A 22,506-nucleotide genomic window follows, 5' to 3' on the forward strand; every position below is an offset into this window, starting at 1 on the left:
CACACCAGGGTTGACTAAAGTTTTAACTAGCTCTAGCCATTTGTTTCTTGTGATTTCCGAAGGTTGCCATACCTTCAGTTCATCAATATTGCGAAATCCTATAGATTTGCCTGTTTTAGCATCAATCAATTCAAACACTTTAGGATTAATTTCCTTAATACATAGGTAAGGGCCAGCATAGACGTCACAAAACTTATAAATTCGCTTTAAGTTACCATTGCTTTGTGGGTGGAGCTTCAGAAATACCATATCACCAACTTTGATCTGATATTTATTTTCCTGTTCTTGCTCTACCTTTTCATTACGTCGCTGAAATTTTTGAAATCGACGAGTTCGAACCATACTTATCAAATGTGAGGATTCCAAATCCTCTGATTCTCTTAATTTTATATCAAAATGATGTTCAATGAGGTACAATGTATTAGTTCCATTATGTGTAGTGGCCGGAGCCACACCCAGCGAATCAGAGATCGAATAATTTAAGAAGTAAGTAATTTGAGCAACATTTTTTATCCAATCAGAATGTTTGTCTTTACACAAATGTCTGAAAAGCGTACCAAAATAGCGATGAACGTTCACCACCACGGAACTGCTAGGATGATATGGAGTAACAAAATGAATCTTGATACCTGCATTAGCCATTGATCTTATGAATGAGTCACTACGAAACTGTGAACCATTGTCGCATAAAATGTGTTCCACCGGGCCAGAATGGGGTATATATACATTCAATATACGATATGTAATAGCTGAAGATGTCGCTTTTCTCAAAGGGTAGGCCACAACATAACGAGAAAATATATCCATTAAAGTAAGCAAATAGGATTCTCCAGAGGATGCCCTTGGTAGAGGACCATATAAATCTATAGATAGAAAATAATGAGGTTTATCAGGTAGTATTGAGAGCATGGGCTTATTAATAGCACGATTATTATGCTTAATATGCATACATTCCTCACAATCATTAATGTACGTTTTAACATGACTTCTAAGGGATTTCCAATAAAGAGATTTATTAATCAGATCGAAAACCTTTCGGTAACCAAAATGCCCAAAATTGTCGTGATATGCCTTCAGTATCTTGGGAATTAATACAGGAGGAACGCAGATTTTCTTACGGTTTTTGAATTTGCAACCTCTAATTAATAGTACATCATTTGATAACTCAAACGTAGAATTCCACCTTTTGGGGCAATTACATCCTAGGGCACATGACGATAGATGGCTTATAATTTTCATATAGTCCTCGTGATCTCTTTGGCTCTTTATTAGGTCTTCCACCTCTACGTGAGCGATTTCGTCCTGGAGAATCTTAAAAACGTTGATACTCAAGATACGTTGTTCCTCACCAGGGAATATTCTTGACAAAGTATCAATGGGACCATTATCTATCCCCTTTACATGCTGTATCTCGAAATCAAAGGACTGAAGTTCTAACGACCATCTCAATAGTCTATCCTCGTATACTTCGTAAATAACGTAACGAACTGTGGTCGGTAATTACGGTGAAATGATATCCGCTAATGTACGGAGTAAACTTCTGGATTGAGAAACGTACAGCTAACAATTCAATCTCAGTGGTAGTGTACCCCTTTTCTACTTTCTTGAGTGTCCGACTCACACAATGTATGACAGCGGGATTTTCCATTGTAGGGTTAGGTTGCCAAAGAATTCCAGATATTCCCGCTAAAGAAACATCACACTGCACAAAAAAGGGCACATTATAATTCGGATGGTTTAAACGAATATTCCGCATTACATAGTCCTTCAACTGATTAAAACTTCGTTCCTGCAACACACCCCACTGCCATGGTATTCCCTTTTTGGTGATAGAAAATATAGGTTGTGCGATTTGAGCAAAACGGGGAATCGATTTTCGGAACCAATTGAACAACCCTAAAATTTGGCGAGTTTGCTTTACATTGGTTGGCGGAGGCAGATCGTTAATGGCCTGGGCTTTGGACTCACTAAAACACAATCCTTCAGAATCAATCTGGTAACCAAGAAATTCTATTGATGTTTTGAAAAATTTTGATTTTTCCAGGTTTAAAGTAAATCCAGACATTTCCAAACGTTTTAACACAATATCCAAGTATTTCAAATAATCTTGGTAATCCTTTCCCATAATTAATATATCATCAGCATAGACTATCACATTACTCCTCAGATCTTGACCTAGGACCTGATTTAGGCATGACGCTAAAGCTGCGCTTCCATTCATTAAACCAAAAACTACCCGGTTGTATTCGTAAAGATGCCCTTCGAAGGAAAAAGCCGCGTAGGGTCGTGATTCTTTATCTAGCAAAATTTGGTTATATGCCATGACCAGATCAAGATTCCCAAAAATAACGTTCCCTTGTAACGTACTCAAAATTTCTTCAACTGGAGGATATCTAACTTGTTGCAGTTTTATACATGTGTTCAATTTACGCATATCCAAAACGATTGTCAGACGTCCATCCTTTTTCGGTACTACATGGATAGGATTTAAGTGAACACTTTGGGACTGACTTATTTCACCCGTCACGCAACATTTCTGAGATTTGTTTCCTTACATTTTCCCTGAACCTGTAAGGAATTATATAAGGTTTAGTAACAATGGGGGTCTTGCCGTGTACCTCAAGTGAATAGAGAAAATCTTTACAACAACCGGGGCGATTAGAAAATACCTTTCGGTGCTTATACAAAATATGTACGAATTGTAAAGTTATATCTTGATCTTTAATTTCTAGGTCATGTAAAATTTTTTGAACATAAAGATCAAACGGATAAGTTTTCTCACCTTCGTCGACAAGATTATCTATCACGCTGCATTGGAGTGAGCTATCTTCCATACGAGAAATTAATTTTTGTGTTATGCTATCCGATAATCCAGGTAAAGTAAAAGTCTGGTTTTCAAAATTTAGAATTACACGAAATTGTGTTATGAATCAAGACCAATCGAAAGGTTTACATTTAACTCATTTATTACTAGAATGGGAAGATTAATATCCCGTTCTTGCACAGATAAGACAATTTGAGTTTTGCCCATAACTCGCTTTTTGTTTCCCCGTATAATCCACTAATATTAGATTTTCAAGTTTCTCCAGTCTAGGATTGGAATATTCTTTAGCAATCCTACTCCAAAATGAAAAAGATAATAACGATACATTAGTTCCCGTACCAATTAAAGCATTCAAAGAAATTCCATTAACCTTCACAGGAATTCTAGCCGTACAGAACGATTTAAAAAATACAAAATTATTATCATCATTATATGAATCATCAATGTCATCGTCGGTTTCCCAATAACAATTAGCAATGGGTAAATATTGATATATACAACGTTTATTTACTACATCTAAATTATATTTATCATCACTGTTATTCTCAAATAAATTATCGTCATCATCATCATCATCAAAAGCATTTTCATTCCCATATCGTCATTCTCAAATAAACTATTAGACGAATTTTGAGACGAATAACCATGGGAACCTTCAGCTGATATGGGATTAACCCCAACCATATCAGCGGATTTTAGTTTAAATTAGGATTAACAAATGAGTCAATTAGAGTGCATTGAACACCACAATCCTGATTACTTTCTCTCGATCCACTTCCTGTTCCATTTATTGCTTCAATCCCATTTCGATAATTCCTGCCATCTCTTGATCTCCAATTAAATCCGTTTTGAGTTGTATTAGCACGTATCACATTGCTACCAAAATTGCGTCTTCCGCGGAAATTCCTTCTGCTGACCCATCTATTTCTTGTATTGCCATGATTTGTTTCAGTTCTATTGCCGGTGTTGAATCTTCCATTATTTCCAATACGTGTATCAAATCTTTCATTAGTTTCAATGGCAGCATTATTACAAGATCTTTCATCATTGCGAACATTTTCCGCGTTTCCATTACTTATATTTATGTTTCGGACGGGGATCTGATTCGATAGATTGCGATTACTCTAATTAGGATTATGGTTTTGTGCCGGAAACTGGTTCTCGAAGTTTTGGACTAACATTAGTAGATGATTGAAATTCACACATTGAGCTGACAACAAGATCTGTTGCAGTTTATAAGGCAATAAAATATGTACGGAAGCAATTATTCTCGATTCAGGTTGTAACGGATTAACAAGTTTGAGCTCATTATACGTGCTGATTGTAAAATCTGTAAGAGATTTGTCAACTCGAGGGGAATAATGTCGAGTTCTCACCATCACATCCTGATTTGCTAACAAAAAATCATTCTCATAATTAGCCAACAGAGCTCGTTTGAATTCTTCGTAAGTTTTTATGTGACCGCGAATCGCCTTGAACCACAAAGAACAAGGAGGAAGTAACAAGTGTGGTAACAACTTCATAAATTTAGATTGGCCTACTCCCATAATCTCACACTCGTCTTCGAATTTCTGAAGAAACGAACTTGCGTTTTCGTCATACTTGCCGCTGAATTTAGTCATGGCCTGGATCTCGCTGACCTTAACATTTATCTTATGTTTCTGTTGACGTTGAGAACGGTATGGACTCCCTTCTTGCATTTTTATTTCCTTTCTTCTTTTGCGATCACGGCTTTGGAATCGCATTCTGGGAATTTCCGTAACCAAATCATCATCGGTAGAACTTTTAGGAGAAAATGTCACATCGCTTTCTATTAGTGGAGTTCTCGGACGGTGATGCAGCATTTCTTGTTGATTAGGAGTTTCTAAAGCCTCATTATACATAGGATTATTGCTGTTACTTTCCCTTTCTTGTAACGATCTAATTTCCTCTTGCAAGTTAGATATCAGTACGCTATACGAGTTAACCTGGACAGTAATGTTTACCATCTGATTTTTTCATTGGTCTGTAGTCAACTCCATGACTTCAACGACTTTCTTTATCGAATCAACTTCTAGAATTAGTTGATCCTGTCTACCTTGTCATTTGTTACTGAATTGTTGAAACCTGGTATCAACTTCTCTCGTCATATCATTTGTAATTTTGATGGTAACCTCATCAGCTAATACTTGCAAATTCTGTTTCAAATTGTGTTGCAAGCAATCAATTGTGTTGTACACCTTGTACTTTATCTGCAAGAGATTTATGTTGCCCCAGTATCTGTTCTAGCTTTTCATCGTTCAATTTTTGTTGTTGATCAAATTTAGCAGTTAGTGTCTGTTCTAGCTTAGCAGTTAGTGTCTGTTCTAGCTTTTCATGGTTTGATTTCAGCTTTTCATCGTTCAATTTTTGTTGTTGATCAAATTTAGCAGTTAGTAGTTGACTAATCATATCAATAAGATTAGAATGGGAACGTTCGGACACAGTTACGGCATTTCCAGACATGGTTTCAGATAAAACCATAATATTTTAATTTTCGTTTTAGCCCTAATTCGTCAACAAATCAACTTTACATCAATAAGTCATAACACTAAACATATTAACTAATAGTTACTGACCATAACTATCCCTTTTTGTCCTTTTAAATTATAAGAATTTTGTCCAGATATCACTTGTTTATTCTTCGATACATCCATAAGTTATATTATCAACAACAATTTTTTCCCATGACAACCTATTAATTACCTCTTTTCTCTTTTAACTGTATATATGTTCAGTTATTGCGCCTCTGATCATGTGTCGACAAAACAGGTACAGATTGATAATACCGTTATAATAGCAATATATAGTTGTAACAGAGCGTCATGAGGGCGTGTATGCTGTACGAGTTCAAACTGGAGTCAAACGCCGTTGCAGCGCGGCGGAAGATAGGCCAGGGCTTTGGTGAGGGTGTCGTGACTAGTGGACAGTGCAAGATGGTTTTTACAAGTTTAAGAACGGTGACGAAACACTCGAAAACGCACCATGAGCCGGAAGACCAACACATGTAAAGAATGAAGATCTTCAGGCACCAATTAAGGCGAACAGTGGGCAGACATGTGAGGAACTGAAATCACAATTCAGTGTGAGAGGAGAAACCATTCGGCAGCACCTCCACCAAATTGGGAATCACTATAAGTTGGGTCAATAGATCCCACATTATTTGACTCCGGACCAGAAGGCAACGCGAACAGACACCTGTTTTTCTTTGCCGTTTCGTCTGCGGAAGGAGCCATTTCTGGTCAGAGTGTTGACATGTGATGAGGAGTGGGTCCTGTACAAAGCTCCGCGACGCCGCCATCATTGGTTAGCTTCCTATGAACCGGTTCCAAAACAGCCTAAATCAGCACTGCACCAGAAGAAGGTCCTCCGATGTGTTTGGTGGACCTCTCACGTCATCGTGCATCGGGAACTGCTGCCAACCGGTCAGAGCATCAATGCAACTGTGTGCTGTCAGCAGTTGAATCGTGCTCAAGAAAAACTAAAAACTCTGAGCCAGCAATTCTGAATTGCAAAGAGACCCACCTGTTACAGGACAACGCTAAGCAGCACGTGGCTTGGATGACTCGGGAGACCATTCTACACCTTGGATGGGATACACTATTGCATCCGCTATACTCCCCAAACAATTCACCGTCCGATTATCACCTATTTCATTCCTTGAACGCCCGTTCAAATCCCTTATAGAGGGCAAACTGCACTTGATACCTTCTTCGCTTCACGGCCCACCAAGTTCTACCGTGATGGAATCCATGGCTTTCCAGAACGTTCGCAGGAGGTCGCCAATGCTGATGGGGACTACTTGTGATCTTCGGGGTACTTCTTAGGTGACATATCGATGTTCGAAGGCGGTGGGTGAAAAAGCGACAGAACTTTCTTGGTTACCTTTATATGATAGCCCAATTGTCTCTTCATTTAATAAACCTACGCCTAGGTACCTCTACTTGCAAATAAGATTAAAATGCACTGAATAATTCGTAATAATAGTGTATGTCAGTGACGAAGTGGCGATGTCAGAGGGGCCAAGAGGGACGAGCATTCTTTCCCCGATAACGATGCCTGCTGCTACCCCACCTCCTCTTGCGGCTACCACAGGACATGCGTTGTAAGGTAGGTCAAGCAATATACCGTACTATCCTTTTCGATATCCAAATAGCTGCCATGCTAAAATTTTCTCTGCTCTTCCACTAGCTTCCCACCAAGAAATTATAGCTAGCATCAGAACTGGTGCATATGTATAGAAATTTACATGTTCACACATTTCATTCCAGTCATGCACAATTCATAGATGGTTAACAATTCTTTAACATAGCACGGAAGGACAGTTAGTTCCAGGGGTGTACAAATCGAGAAATAGAAAGACATAAAGAATTCCTTAAGTTAACGTTAAGTGGTATTCGTCCTATTAGGAAGATATGATGAGTAGGGTGGGCCGAAAAAAACTTTTTATTTTTTAAGTCACTATAGCGCTGAAAAGTTGCCTTTGGTACAGATTAGAAAAATTAAGAAAAAAAATTGAAATCGGTTAACATTATCCGTTCGCACATCGCAGTTAAAGTTTACCAAAAATGACGAAAATCTTGTGATTTTAAATTTCTTTTGTCTTATAAATAAATACAGTGAAACCTCTACTAACGGACACCTCTATAAAGCGGACACCTCCCTTAACGGACATATTTTGTAATCCCCAAACACTGGAATAGGAAAAAGCATATTGGCAAACCTCTCTAAAGCGGACACTCTCTAGTACGGACACGGACAGTCTTTCCTGTCTTTTATAGGTATTATTTACCTCTATATTACGGACACTTTCTCTAGAAATAAGTTGAAAAGTGTAGTAAAAATACATTTTTAGAAATTCATACATGTGTCACCAAGGAAGCATTGTGACAACATTTTGCTCTTGCAACTGTCTGCTCAGAAACCCAGACGAAGCATCTCCGTTTAACAACACTCTTATGTCCTTTACTTGCATCCCACTCCGACCCAAACTGTTTTAGACACAAAAGTGATTGACAGTTGCCCGCCGTTATGGATGACACGTTATGCTACTGTCCCGTTGAAGTATCTAACAACTAGAAGACAAGTTAAGTATTTTTGCCCTCAGGTATGTATATTGTCTCAAAAAGGACACTTCAGGACTACAATTACCCCACAAATTAAAGCGCCATACTGAAAACGAAGGAAGTACTGATAAGTGTAAAGTGCAGAGAACTATAACATGTTATTTCCATGTTGTGCCCCGAATATAGAGTATTGGATGAAAGAGGATAATGCATGTAATATCCGTAAAGACAAGATTCATGCAAAAATATTATTTTCTTATTGTATATTACCTTGCTGACTAATTTACATAACAAAATACTGAAACCTCTTGAAGGCGGACACCTCTCTATAGCGGACAATTTTTGATTCCCCACGGCTTTCCGCTTTAGAGAGGTTTCACTGTAATAGTTAATCGATTCCATGATTTATTTTTTTAAATATAAATTGTATTAAACTAAAAAATAGTTATTGTATTTTTTAAATTCACAACATAACTGAAAATTATTTTCCAATAAATAACATTTTATATTTGTATAACATAGTTTGGATTATTTCAGTTAAATGACTGGTTTAAACAGCAAAATAAGCATTGTAAAACTGTTCATACAACTTTTTTTTTACTTTTTAAATTGTACTTAAAATTTAAATAATTTCATCTGCAGCTTTTCGCCCATTCGTAAACAGGAATGACCCAGAATTCGCCACGAGGAGGTGGCTGCAGTTCGAGTTCCACCCGCACCCTTCCCAACCAACCATCCAATGCAGGTGTGTTTTACATATTTTTAGTTAATCCTTGATTTTTGTGGATTTTTCACTTGTTTTAGCAATGAGAATTCACTTTGAAATGAAATTTTTGGCTGAATTTTGGCATAATCGCTCTGGATTGCAGAGTTGCCCTGATATATCCAGCTCTTGACTGAGCACCACATACTTTGCCAGCTGCTTCTGTTCCCAGTTTTACATTTCTCTCGACAGCTTGTGTGTTGCAAGGGAATCCTCTTACAACTTCCCAATTGGGTACAATGCCACTCTGTACAAGGAGTCTGATTTCATCATCATTGATTCGACGCAACAATGGAGTAGAAAATACTTTGCTGGTCGACCAGTCAATCATTTCAGTATAATCTTTAGCACCAAAATTGAGTTTGGGTGGTATGAAGTTCCTGATTGTCTTTCCTTTAGTTTTTGGCTGTCTTGCCTTTATTATTCATCTAAGAGCAAGTTCTCTAATATATTTGCTTTAGTCCGTTATCGTAGCCAAGAGCAAGTTTTCTGGATGGGCAAAAAATGCGTTTCTCTCAATTACAGGCTCTACCACTTGCCGAAGAGTTTCAGGAAGGTATCTTGTTGTAGAATTGCTTCAAAAAGATGTTTCGAACCATGTGAAAAAGAATAGCTGTTTTGATTTTAACCACAAAGGCACGTACGAACACAATATAAAAAGTACCAATTCTTTAAGACCTTCTGAGGGATTTTCCGTACTAACATACAACCTAAGAATTCTATTTGCGGTTGTCAGCCATCTTGAGTGCGACATAGGGCCAGAGTCTCGATAGGACAAGTCTTTTGGACATTCCCCTGCATTTACTGATCTTGAAATATCCAAAAGGTATTGCTGGCCTTTGCTGAGAATTTGACGGTCTACTTCAGGGGTTATGCAGTCAACTTTCAAATTCAACTTCAGGTAATCTTTCACAGCCATTAAGCAGTTGACCGATCGGCCCACTAAAGGTTTTAGGACCTGTTGTTTCCCCATCAACGTGTTGAAATAAGTGGCGGAGAGGCAACTCATTAACATGGAGAAGACATACAGCCCACTGCAACGGTCTACCTATATGAAGTCAATTTGCCGAATTACACCATTCCACCATCATGTATTGATAACAGTACCATCACAGCCAGCAACATCTAATTCGTCCAAAGAAATGTCAACTTCAGTCAAGTAGGAAATTATGCTGGAAGCGATATCAGTAGAAGATCCCGATAATGGAGAAACGTGGCCAATATATATGTCAACCCAGGTTCTTGAATGATAGTGTATTGCTCCTCTTTTTGAAGACTACGAAATAGCTTAGAATCACGTTCTTCAACCACCAAGGGATCATCCTTGCGCCCATCAAGGTATCAGTAGGCCACGAAGCAAATTATCAGGTTTACACTGCTAAGGTCTCCTGATATGACTTTTCTCTCTCCGTATTTTATTTCTATCGACCACGTGAGAATAGTCCGTGTCTGTCACCATTCCAATAACTTGTAGAACGCTGGAAGCAATCGCAGCAGTAGCACGGTCAGATGCACCAAACCTATTACTATTTAGTGCCGTTGTCTTCAGTTTTATTCTCATTTGCCATTATGACGGAGTTTTGGTGGGGATATCTGGGACGAACTCATCATTTTCACTTTCACAGAACTCGGAAGAGCCTGAACCGTCTTGTTGAAGTCTTGAACTGAAACAATCTGTAGGGTCGTTTTCAAAAATGGTTGATGAACTCGAAGGCGTATCAATAAAACACGTTTATGTTTGTAGCTCCTTCTTCTCAGTCTTGAAGTTAGCCTTTTCGTTTCTTGAAGATCTATTGATCCATTTTTGCCCAAACCGCACTTCCTTTGAAAATAGATGAATCGTAACTCAAGGGCAGGTATCTTCTTAGACTTTTCACACTTGCACTTGATAGAAATTAAATATTCACACAAATCTTCTGTCTTATCACACGTACAGTTCAAAATGATAGGATATTTGCATGCTGCCACATCAAATAACGACAATGATCTTTATTTGAAATCTGCAATCTTCTTTGCAAATGTTGGCTTGTTCAAATCACGACCGTACGACTTTCTCACTTTATAGTAACTGTCGTGATACGCAACAAGCTGCACGATCCTGTACTCAGTAACGATAGGAATGGACGCTCTTTCATATTTTTATTTTTCTTGCTACTATCCCAGCAACTTTTGAAAAGCTCACTTTTGCATTGTTTATTTGTGGGTACAATTGTAGTCTTTCGTGAAAACAACACCGAAGTACATCTTCATATGTAGGCAGTTTAGTTAGTGGCAAATCTTTGGGATGACCAAAAAAAGGACACTAAAAGTTTTGCCTCGTAAACATCTTCGAAGCTGCCATTGTAGCGATACGAAAGATCACCGCACGGAATGCAACAAAAATACTAAGCACCATAGTTCAAGAGTATAAAGAACAACTAATACAAATGTAATAACACAGCTAACACTGAAGAGGACTTCTGCACAACGCCACACTTAATCACTAATTGAGGAAATGACGAGTACGTGACGGACACGGAATGCGTGTCAAAACTTGCAGCGTTCATCATTTAGCAACAATGCTCGAACTCTCTCAAAGTCAAGCTATCTTGCAGAAGGGGAGGGAAGGGGGATTAAATCCAGAAAATTGTCGGACTGCGGTGAAATATTTCCCTGTCAATCTGCTTGTTTTTTAAACCAATCATTTAACTCATATGTGCAAAATTATACCAGACATAAAGTATGAAAAAGTATTTTTTTTGTTTAAAAAAAGTTTTCAGTAAAGTTGTGCAATTGGAAAACATAAAACAAAACAACACACTATATCTATTTTTGTACTTTACTACAATTTATATTAACGAAAATAAATCATGGAATCGATTAAGTATTATTTATTTATCAGACAAAAGAAATTAAAAATCACAGGTAAACTTTAACTGCGATGCGCGAACGGAAGATGTTAACCGATTTCAATTTTTTCTCTTAATTTTTCTAATCAGTACCAAAGGCAACTTTTCCGCGCTATAGCGACTTAAAAAAAAGTTTTTGGGCCCACCCTAATGGTGAGTACGTACCAAACGATTACTTTTAGCTCAAGGTTTGCTTATAAAAACGTCATGATTTATGCAGTTCCTATCTGAAATTAAATGAATTTCCTGGAAAATTATTTTAAAAATAGGCTTATTTAAACTTTATTTGATTTAAGTCTCCCTTACGTCCTTGACTTTGTCACATTACGTAATCTAACTAACGTTTATGTTGCTGAACTATATAGTGGAAGCCGAATGCTGGCTGTGTGAACTACACTGAAAATAGACTCTTGCACCATAATTCAAGCATTACCTCCTTGTTGATAAGATCTCATAAACTTATGCACATTTGGAAATTTAATGGACCTTCGGGTTACGAAATTCATTGGTTTCGTAGGACTGTTTGAGAGACATAATGTACGTAATTCAAAATTGTTTTTCCCACTGAGAGTAATGTAAATACAAGTAGTCTATCCTAGTCAAAGGAAAATGGAAATATATGCATTTTTTTAAAGTATTTCCTATGATGAAGAATATACAATGAAAATGACATTATTCTTTTTAAAGACAAAGACAAATACAATTTAGTTGTAAATAACACTAAATTTAAAAAAAAAAGATAGTATGAGGGCTGAAAAATACAGAAAGTGAAACAAAAGCAGAAAACTTTTTCCACAGCATTTTGACATATACCGCAGAGTCGTTTTGACATATGATTAGCTTCATACTAAAGGCCTGACAACTGAAGAAAACATATGTTAGTCGAACTCTTTAGTACGCCACTAATCACGCATCAGAACGACTCTGCATAAAAACCATAATATTTACGTTAACGCGTAAAAGCACTGTGGAAGCAAGGAATTGTGCACACACGTGTGTGTGAGTTCGTACCCCAAAATATTGTTTGTAAGCCGAGAGGAAAGCAGTTCAAAAATTTGTTCATGAACCGAGGGGTTCGTAAACTGTGGGTCAACTGCAATAAGGAACATTTATGCCAAATTCCGAAATCGTAGTGCGAAGTCAGGAAAAAACGATGTTGAACAATGTTTTTGTGTTTTTATCTATCTTCTTCTTGATGCGGATCATAGTGGTTCAGTGGTAGAGCTGCTTGTAGGATCCCTAGTTCGATCCTCAGCCAAGTTAGTTTGTGATAGAAAACATCGTGTGCGTGGGTCTTCTCGTTGTACTCCCATTTCCTTCTACAATCTTTATTCTACCAATTGTTTCCTCGTTATTCATTTGCCTTAATGATCCGTCTCCTCTAGCCTAAAGGACATAACGTGCAACGTTAAACTGAAAGATTTCATTTCATTTATACTTCCTAATCTCCTTCAATCTTCACTCTATGGCCTATGGAACCCGGAGGTTCAATGCCGCGTTCACAAAAGCACTCCACTGACTTCTATCCTTAGCCAACTGGATCCAGTTTCTACTTTGGATTCCTATTTCTGCGAGATCCATCTTAAAATTGTCTTCCCATCTGGGCCTAATGGTCGTTTTCCGATTGGTTTTCCAGTCAAGACTTTGAAAGCGTTTCTACTGTCTTCCATTCTAGCTACATAACCTGCCCACCTAAGCCTCCTAGACTTGACGACCCTAACAATGTTTGGTAAACCATATAAATTATGTAGTTCCTCGTTATGAAGTTTCCGCCATTCCGCATTCCCGTTTCTCTTGGTTCCGAATATTCGTCTCAGGATCTTGTTCTCAAATACTTTCAGTCTATGTTCTTTCCTCAGAGTAAGCGACCATATTCCGCAACCATACAGAACAACAGGCATGATTATTGTTTTATATATTTTAAGCATCAAATTCCTCGACAGAATCCGTGGCGACAAGAAATTTCGAACTGAATAATACACGAATTCCCTGCTTTTAGTCGACATTTAATTTCTTCGTGAATATGATTTTCGTCTGTTAATATTGATCCTAGATATTTGAAAGTATCCACTTTATGGCTGTGTATGGGTGGAACACTATAATGATTCAGTAACACAAGCTACTCTCATATTATCGCTTTTTCCTCTAGTAAGTTTAATTTTATAACACCAGAACCGGTATGACATATTGACGCATACTGTCTCACTTCGAACCCTTCTCAAATCAATTATTTTTCTTAAACCTAATGAGCAATCAATAGGAATTAAACCGTCGAGTTCCTCCTACCTTTCTACTCTACAACAATTACTTTATTCAAATAGAAAAGTAAGCAAGATCATCATTCATTAATCACGATGATGATAGGGATTGTGCATTTGCGTACACCAATTTGCTATACATTACGGATATGAGACGATTTCCAAACATACAAAAGAATTTAGATAAAAACATCTGCGTTTATAAGTAAAAATAGTTTGTTAATATCTTCAAAATAAATTTATCGCTTATAACAAAATTATTGACGTAATAAATAATGTTAAAAGGTAGCGATACGTACGAGACGAAAGTTGAGGCTGTCTCATCTCGAAAATGTGTTGTAAAAGTGATGTCTCGTCTCAAACATTGTACCTCTTTTAATTGGAAGAGCTTTCCTTTGTTTCAAAAATTGTATCTCTTTTTATTGGAAGAGCTTTACCTCGTCTCAAAAATTGAATCTCCTTTTATTGATAGAGCTTTGCCTCGACTCGAATCTCTTCACAAACCAGGGGCGGATCCACGACGGACTTCTGGGGTGAAGGGCGGTGGGTTCTAATACTGCTACTTAGAGCTCCTTTTAAGAGCTCCAAACTCTGAGATGGGTTTTATTTATATATAAAATAAGAACGTTTTCTCCTCTGGGGGAAGCGATCGTCCCCCTGGATCCGCCCCTCTCGCAGACACATCCTCATCAGAAAAGTGCATATTTTTTGACAGTTGCGTGTTACTTACATAAATCTGCACGGTAACGTTGAAGCCTTGTCCATAAAGTATGCCGTTTATTTTCACCAGGTTAAAGGCTACATCTTCCCTCTTGGGTAATTCATAATACTTTTGAGCTAACTCATTGCCACGGATTGCATTGAAAACAGCCAATCGCTCTTCATATGAACCTGATAGAAAGAAATAATAATATAAATACTGATTTATGGCTTCAATCATACATACATTTATGATTCAGTGTATTTGGATTTAACCCCTTCTCATGCGTGATGGAAAACATAGTTTACCAAATATTTATAGTAAAATTGAATTTAAATGTGGAGCAAAATAGGCTTACCATAGAGGTCTGCACGGGCTCTGGCCGGACTCGGGCCTAAAAAAGCATATATCACTTCGGGCTTGGGCCGTAAATTTTTAAATATACAACCATATTTCTTGAGCTTTTTCGGGCCTAAATTTGTAAATATACTGTACTACGATATTTATTGGACCATTCTTTCTGGAGAAGTTTTAAAGCACAACTGCAAACTCTAATTGCTGTAAATAAAATATACAATTTTGCGGTATATCGCATTTCAGGGGTACTTACCTCTTATATTCATTTCCATCAGAAGATGCGCTTCTTTTCGGGAAATCGTTCCATCTGACCAGTTCATCATATTTAATTTTTCCCACACAGCTTGTTACACCACCACTCACTCGTTTGACATTATTCTTATCAGCACCATCTTCTAGGCTGTAAGTCTAACACAATCTCATTTCAAGGGTACACATTTTAACAAGTTGTCATGGAAGTCCGTCAATACAGTTTTGTTAATATAGTTCTCTTTCAATAGCCGAAAAGTTATATTCTGGATTAGGATTTCCAAATTACGACACTTTTATATTAGATAATACTTGTTTGGCTGTTAATAATATGAACTAAAGATATTTCTAACTTTTAATTAAAAATGAAATGAAATGAAATCTTTGTTTTATGTCCCACGCTTAGGCCGGTTAGGCTAAAGGAGACGGTCATGAGAAGAAGTGAATGAAATGGTGGAATGAAGAAAGTGGGATGAAACAGAAGAATCCCGAGAAAACTCATGCACGATGTTTGTCTACCACAAAGCTCACTTGGCGTGAGCTGGAATCGAACCAAGGACGCCATGCACCGGACGTGAATGCTCTACCACTGAATCACCGCGGACCAACTTTTTAATTAAAATATGAAACTAACAGTGATTGTTAGAAAATTAGAAAATTGAAGTGCACTGCAATGTGCTACAATTACTCTTTAAAATACACATACGTGAAGTGTATTTCCCATAATGATGTTTATTTTAAAGGTATGACTATAAGAAGTACTGTATTCAGAAATTTTACTGTATTTTCTTACTAATATATTTAATTTATGTAGTATTTTATTATTTTAATAGAAATTACAAATTTAGACTTTTAATATGTGTATAATCAAATTTTCGCTAAGTTGGCAAAAAAACTCAACTATTGATTTTCATTTAGGCTTAATGGTAAAGCTCTCATAGGGTCATATGGTCTCTGGTTCGATCACGGCTTTCAATAAGTGGTTTTTCTAGTGACAGGATTGTGTATGGAAATTTCTAGAAATTCTTCCGTTTCCGCTTATCTTCATTACACAATTTCGTTCATAATCATCATTCTGTTTCCCTTAATCTATGTCATAACGTTAACTAAAAAAAAAATAACCGTGTTCGTGAGTAGGATCATGCGTGATTTTCAACATCTGAGAGGCCGCCTCTTGCAGAATCTGTTAGTTCTAATGGTTACTGACATATTAACTTGGTATAGAAAATGTTGTCATCTTAATTGGTACATGGTTGAAAAGTAGGTCTTGATTTCTAAAATGGAAATGACATTTGGGAGATGTTATTGACCTTTGATGCTTGCTGTGGCCAGCAGGACTATGGATCTTGAAGAGTGTCCTTGTGTAGGGACCTCCTATAGCCCCGGGATTGTTAAAGTGGTCCCAGAAAAACCTCGGCTTTTCAAATCCCTCGTGATGATTATTTGAACACTATGTGTGAGCGCACTAAAAGTTCGTTAAGATGTTCAATGCCTTTCCAGGTTTGATTCTAGGTACAGTATAAAACCTGATTCTTATTACCCCTGTAGCCCTGGATCCCCAAATGTAAAAAATGCCCCCTGTAGAAGAAGAGGAAGAGAATAGTTCCCTGTCCTCCTCAATTAGTTCCCAATGTTTCAATTTGGACACTCTGTGTGAGCGTACTAGAAATGGGAATCTAACCCTCAATGAGTGGAACTAGAAATTATGTTTTGTAGAAATGAAAATTCCCACGCCAAAGGCATGCACAGTAAATGCTTAACCACGACATTAGAAACTGTTTCGTACGAATAAAAAGAACGGGTATCGAACCCGGGAATCTCAGGTTAAGGACGTGCACAGTAAGTCATGCAGAGGTTTGGAAGGGACATTTATTTATTCATTTATTTACTCGAACACTCAATGAGTGTGATCGTACTAAAATATGTAAACTTGTGAGATGGAGTAGAGGAAGAAAAACTATTAGGAATTGAACCCGGGACTCCTATGTAAAAGGCGTGCACAGTAATTATTTAACATGGAGGAGTTTGGAAGGAAGAAAAGGAATAGGGAAGGAAGGAACATATTGTGGATTATCCCTCTGAAAGACGTCGCGAACTTGTGAAGTGGAAATATTTATTGATTTACTTTTCATATGCTTGATGTTGGTTCATATGCTGTATACAGAACATAATCGTCCTTCATCCTTCTTGGTCGAAGTCAGGAGACTAACATAAGTATTCGCGGATTTTGGAACCCGGATGGATGGACAGAAGTGAAAGTTGGTGATGTAGGGTAATGAACTTAATGCTACGTGACATCACAAAATACCGCCGATCCAATAGAAAAGAAGTTTGGCGCCGCAGTGGTTAGGCATGAGAGAATATCGGCGAGGAATAAAAGAAAAGAAGTTTAACATCACAGAATACCTACAACGTGATAGAAAAGAACTTTGGTGCCAGGCTTGGTAGACGTCAGAGAATACCGACATCTAATAGAAAAGAAGTTTAACACCACAGAATATCAACGAAGCAGTAGCAAAGGAGTTTAGCGCCGCGATGAGAAGACATTAGAGAATACTGGCGGGGGAATATAAAACAAGTTTAATGCCACAGAATACCAATGGGGAATAGAAAAGAAATTTGACATTGCGAAGGGTAGACATTAAAGAATGCTAACTTGGAATAGAAAATGTGTTTTTTAAAAGAATTTGTTAATAGAATATTACTTGTAAATAACTTATTTGTACAAGAATAACATTAATGTTGGAATAAAATAACATAGATTTCCTTTTTGAAAATATGTGAGCCATTTATTTGCAAATGGTGGACATTTGAATGATCACGTGAATAACATTATTGATAAAATGTTGTAATAGATGTGAATGAATGGTATATGATACGATTACCTGAATTACATTAATGAAGTAATGTTCTTATAATAGAATAAGATGAATTTCTTTTTGAGATGTGAATGACCAGAACATGATGGTATGCTGGTGTTTTCAGAGAATAAGTGAATGTCCTTGATCACGGGAATAACATATGATGTCATGAAGAAACTTTATAAATGAAATGTAAATATGAGTTTCCTTATACCCTATAGTTATGAAAATTGTATAGAGATTTGGGAAAGTGAGAGTTTTGTTTTGAAAAAATATTTTAAATGTTGTAATAGGGAGCCGTTTGAAAAATGCATTTTTAAAGTATCACGTGCTATGATGTCGTTGATAAAATTTTCTTTACATATGGGCTTTGAAGAGAAAATGAGTTTAGAATCATCATGGAGTCTTTCAGTCAAAAACAACGTGAAACAGCATTTTGCGATGAAATTGATTGGGATTCTCCATATGACTTTGTCGAATCTCCAAAGAAGAAAATGTTTAAATCTTTAAGAAAATCTCTCGACCTTTTATAGAAGATACGTATTTTTCGCCAGCATCACCAGATGTTAAAGATACAAAAATTATATATTTAAGAGAATAACCATTATTAATCCCGACGTCATCAGTAGGATCACCAGGAGCATCATTATCACTATCACCATCATTATTTTCTCTAGATGGTCCTGCAGAACATTGAGTTCAGTTGAAGCAGTGGTTGCAGTTGAAGATCCGGCAAAGACAGTGGTTTCAGTTGAAGGTGCACCAGCAACGGTGAAACTGCCCACAATGAAATGGGACTTAATGCAAAGACCGGTATCTCCAGACCTATTTAGTGAAGGAAAGGAAGAAGAAATTCTTCGACTATTTAACGGATTAGACGAATGTAGGCCAGATTCTTCCTCACCAAGTATTTTTGCAAGTAATTCACGAAGTGAATCACCACTTGATTTACGTATACACTCACGAAGTAAATCACAACTTGATTTACGTATACACTCACGATGTGAATCATCATTCTTATTACACTGTGAATGTAAGTTTGACCTAGTGCATGAAAATTGTGTTAAACACGGTATTGTTAAGTGGAAACCAAAGGACGTTTTACTTTGTCCCGGGTGTAGCTTAAATCATTGAAATCAATTTTCACCCAACGTTTATTTCTAAATCAATACACTCTGTCTTTCACCATGAAACGTGGTGTATCATGGCTAAAGACAGTGTGAGAAACGCAGTGTATGGAACATATGTAAATTGTCATTTTAATTAGAAAAATCAGAACATTTTTAACAATGAATATTGTAATTAATTAAGAAACCCTGATTATTTGAGAGACTTAGTTGGCATCGTATTAGCAAAGGATAAAACATATTGATGTGTATTTTTTCGATTTCATGTGTAGCTTGTTTTGTTTTTTAAATCTTTAAATGTATATATTATTTTGATTATTTTATGTTTGTATACTTGTTTTTATATGTAAATAAATATGTATAGAAAATTTTATTTTTGATTTTTATTAAAGAAACTTTTCCTGAATAAAAGGTAACATTGGTATTTTACAATGTGAAACCTATTATATATAACTTTATTTTTATACTCTTAAAATTATAGTACACGATTTTATTCCTTCCTTTCTACAAGTTTGATATGAGTGTTTTTATCTTAAAATTTTTTACTACTACTACTACTACAATTAATTTTTTTAAAGTACACACTGTATAATTCATTGGTTCCCGACAAACATGGTCAGAGTTTCTGCAAGAAACGATAGAATACATAAGATGAGCTTCATATCGAAGCGAAAGAATAAATAATTAACATCGTTTGTGTAACAATTATTTGACGGATCACACTCTACGAGTGTTCTGTTAAGAAAAGTAAGCAGAGCTCCTAGTGAAGCAAATTTTGAAAGAAAGAAAAACAAGTTCATTTATCAATCATTAAAATATACTTATGTTATAAAATGTAGAAAGTCATTTGTCACACACAAACATGTTAAAGTTTTGTTGCAAGAAGTAATTCTCTTTCTTCATAGATTTTTGAAGCACTATGTTGTAAATTGTATTCAGACATAATAAAATTTTAAAAGTTATGTAAGGAAATAATAACTAATATATTAAGTAATAAAATTTTATTTACAAATTTCAATATGATATTCCTTAAAATAATGTTTAATACATTCAATATTTATAATATTATATGTACAATTACATGTTGGCCAATTTAATGCTGAAAGTCTTTTATCACATTTTTCGTTAACTTACACATATTGTTTTCTAATTGATTTACAGAAGAGTTCTTATTTTCCTTTATTATTATTATTATTTACAACTTGAAAAATACATATTATACAGGGTGCGGCACGTAAAACCGGCCCGTCGTAATATTCTGGTATATTGTGTTTTTGGCAACACTTAAATAATCTACCTTCCTACCAAGAGATGGCGTGTCGAGGTCGGGTCGACTTACGTTTCCTGCAGCAGTCACGTGCAGCCGCAGCCAGTGAAACTTGTCGAAACCAGTTGAGAAAAACGCCTCGTTGTGTTAAGCCGGGTGAGTGTCAGTGTGTGATAATGCCGTATTCGATACCCGAGCGTGTTGCCATTGTTGAAGGGTTCATTCTCACTGGATCTTTTGTGAAAACAAAGAATTTGTTTCGGGAGAAATTTCCAGGACGTTCTGTGCCAGCAAAAAGCACCATTCAGGAATTGATTGAAAAATGGCGGCGTACAGGATCGGTTAAAAATGCTCCCAGGAACAGACGACCATCTGTCTGCACACCTGAATTAAAGAACAGTGACGTGTATATGGAAATCCTGGAGGAGTTTTATACACACTTGACCGAAGAGGAGCGTCAGTTATGTTACTTTCAGCAGGACGGTGCAACATGCCACACATCAGCTGCATCATTGTCCCTTGTGCATGAGATGTTTACACCAGAGAGGACAATCAGCAAAGGCTTGTGGCCTCCTCGATCACCAGACTTGTCCACGTGTGACTTTTACTTATGGGGACTGTTAAAGGGAAGAGTATACGAAACAAATCCACACACAATTGAAGAACTCAAGACCAGGATCCAGGATGTCACCAATAGCATTACAACACAAGAACTGACAAGGGTATATATGAATCTCCTCAATCGTGCTCACATGTGTGTTGAAGTGGGCGGAGGACACTTTCAGCACCTGCTGTGAAGGCTGCTGTGAAGGTGAGTAGTCATATTCAATACATTACATTTCATTTATGTGTTGTAGTTAATCATATTCAATACATTACATTTCATTTTGTGTGTTTACTTTACGGGCCGGTTTTACGGGCCGCACCCTGTATTACAAATCCTTTTTAAGAATAACTCCGTAATTAATTGAATATTTTCCCTGCTTAATAATATATTATATAATGCACATGTAAATGTCCAATCACCAATTTCAATATCATAATGTACTGTAGCAAATTTTTCATATAAGTCATCAAAGGTTTGCATATTAACCATAGCATGCTATGCATTATAGCATAGCATATCATAGTCTAAAGTAATGCATTCACGTCCATCTAAAATACTGCGATTTGCAAAACACCCATAACAAAAGTTTACGCTGTGGCTTACATCTTGCAATACACAGTAACACACATTGTTCATCTACAGAAAAAGAAGTACACTGATATCCGCAATCATCATATGTATTAAGTGAAACACATTGATGTTCACACTCACGATTGTTTAAACACAATTTAACCTGTTCAAGATAGGATTCTCTTTAATCAGAAATATGATAATCATTAAATGTAATATCTTGATATGTATAGTTAAATTTGTTTATAATATATGGTATAATATTCACTTCTATATATTTGACATGTGTTTTCAGATACAGTTTTAGTATTTGCTCACGTGTTGATTTTTTAATTAGGAAATTCCACACAGTTGTACTTATTCATCAGTTTCAGTTACACATTTGTGAACATACTTGCTTTTCACTACAAATAGCACAACTTTCACAAAGTAGAGGTTCAGAATGTTTATAATTTTCTAAAAGTTATTTTACACAAAGTTCACTTACTTCATTAGGGGTACATTCACACTTCAGTTCATTGGATATTAGAATGTCGTTAGAAATTGTATCTTGATCTACTACTTCCTCTTCAAAGGGTATTTCATATGAATATCGGAAATTTCGTCTATACACACCATCACGTATTATATCTTCTGTAGAGTAGATCATTTTAAATACGTCACCTTCTTCTTCAGGAATAACAGGATCATTTGGTTGTACAAGAATATTTTTTTGTTTTTCAGGCTCAAAACTTTTTTCACGTGGTGAAATATACTTAGAGTTTACACGTTTACTTTGTGATAAGGAAAGATTGGTTTGAATATCACCCTTCCTTTGCTTATTTTGAGAAGGAGATTATATTCTTACGTGTAAAGCATTATGTAAGTCTTTATTTATTTTTTGCTTTGCATCCGCTGAAAGAGCTGACTTTTGACTGTACATCTTAACAGCGTATAAATCACTTTATTGTA

At 36.5% G+C, this 22,506-nt stretch overlaps 1 protein-coding gene across 1 annotated transcript in view; it reads right to left on the reverse strand.

The window, feature by feature from the left end:
- The window catches only part of LOC145666383 (hemocyte protein-glutamine gamma-glutamyltransferase-like), a 161,411-nt gene that overhangs the window by 48,908 nt on the left and 89,997 nt on the right, over positions 1 to 22,506 (reverse strand). Inside the window, exon 6 of the mRNA XM_081733576.1 lies at positions 14,548 to 14,708. Within this exon, the coding sequence (XP_081589702.1) occupies positions 14,548 to 14,708 (161 nt within the window). The remainder of the gene's footprint in view (positions 1 to 14,547; positions 14,709 to 22,506) is intronic.

The sequence above is a fragment of the Thermobia domestica genome, chromosome 1 (genome assembly GCF_964235325.1).
Source record: "Thermobia domestica chromosome 1, izTheDome1.hap1.1, whole genome shotgun sequence".
NCBI classification, from domain to species: Eukaryota; Metazoa; Arthropoda; class Insecta; order Zygentoma; family Lepismatidae; genus Thermobia; species Thermobia domestica.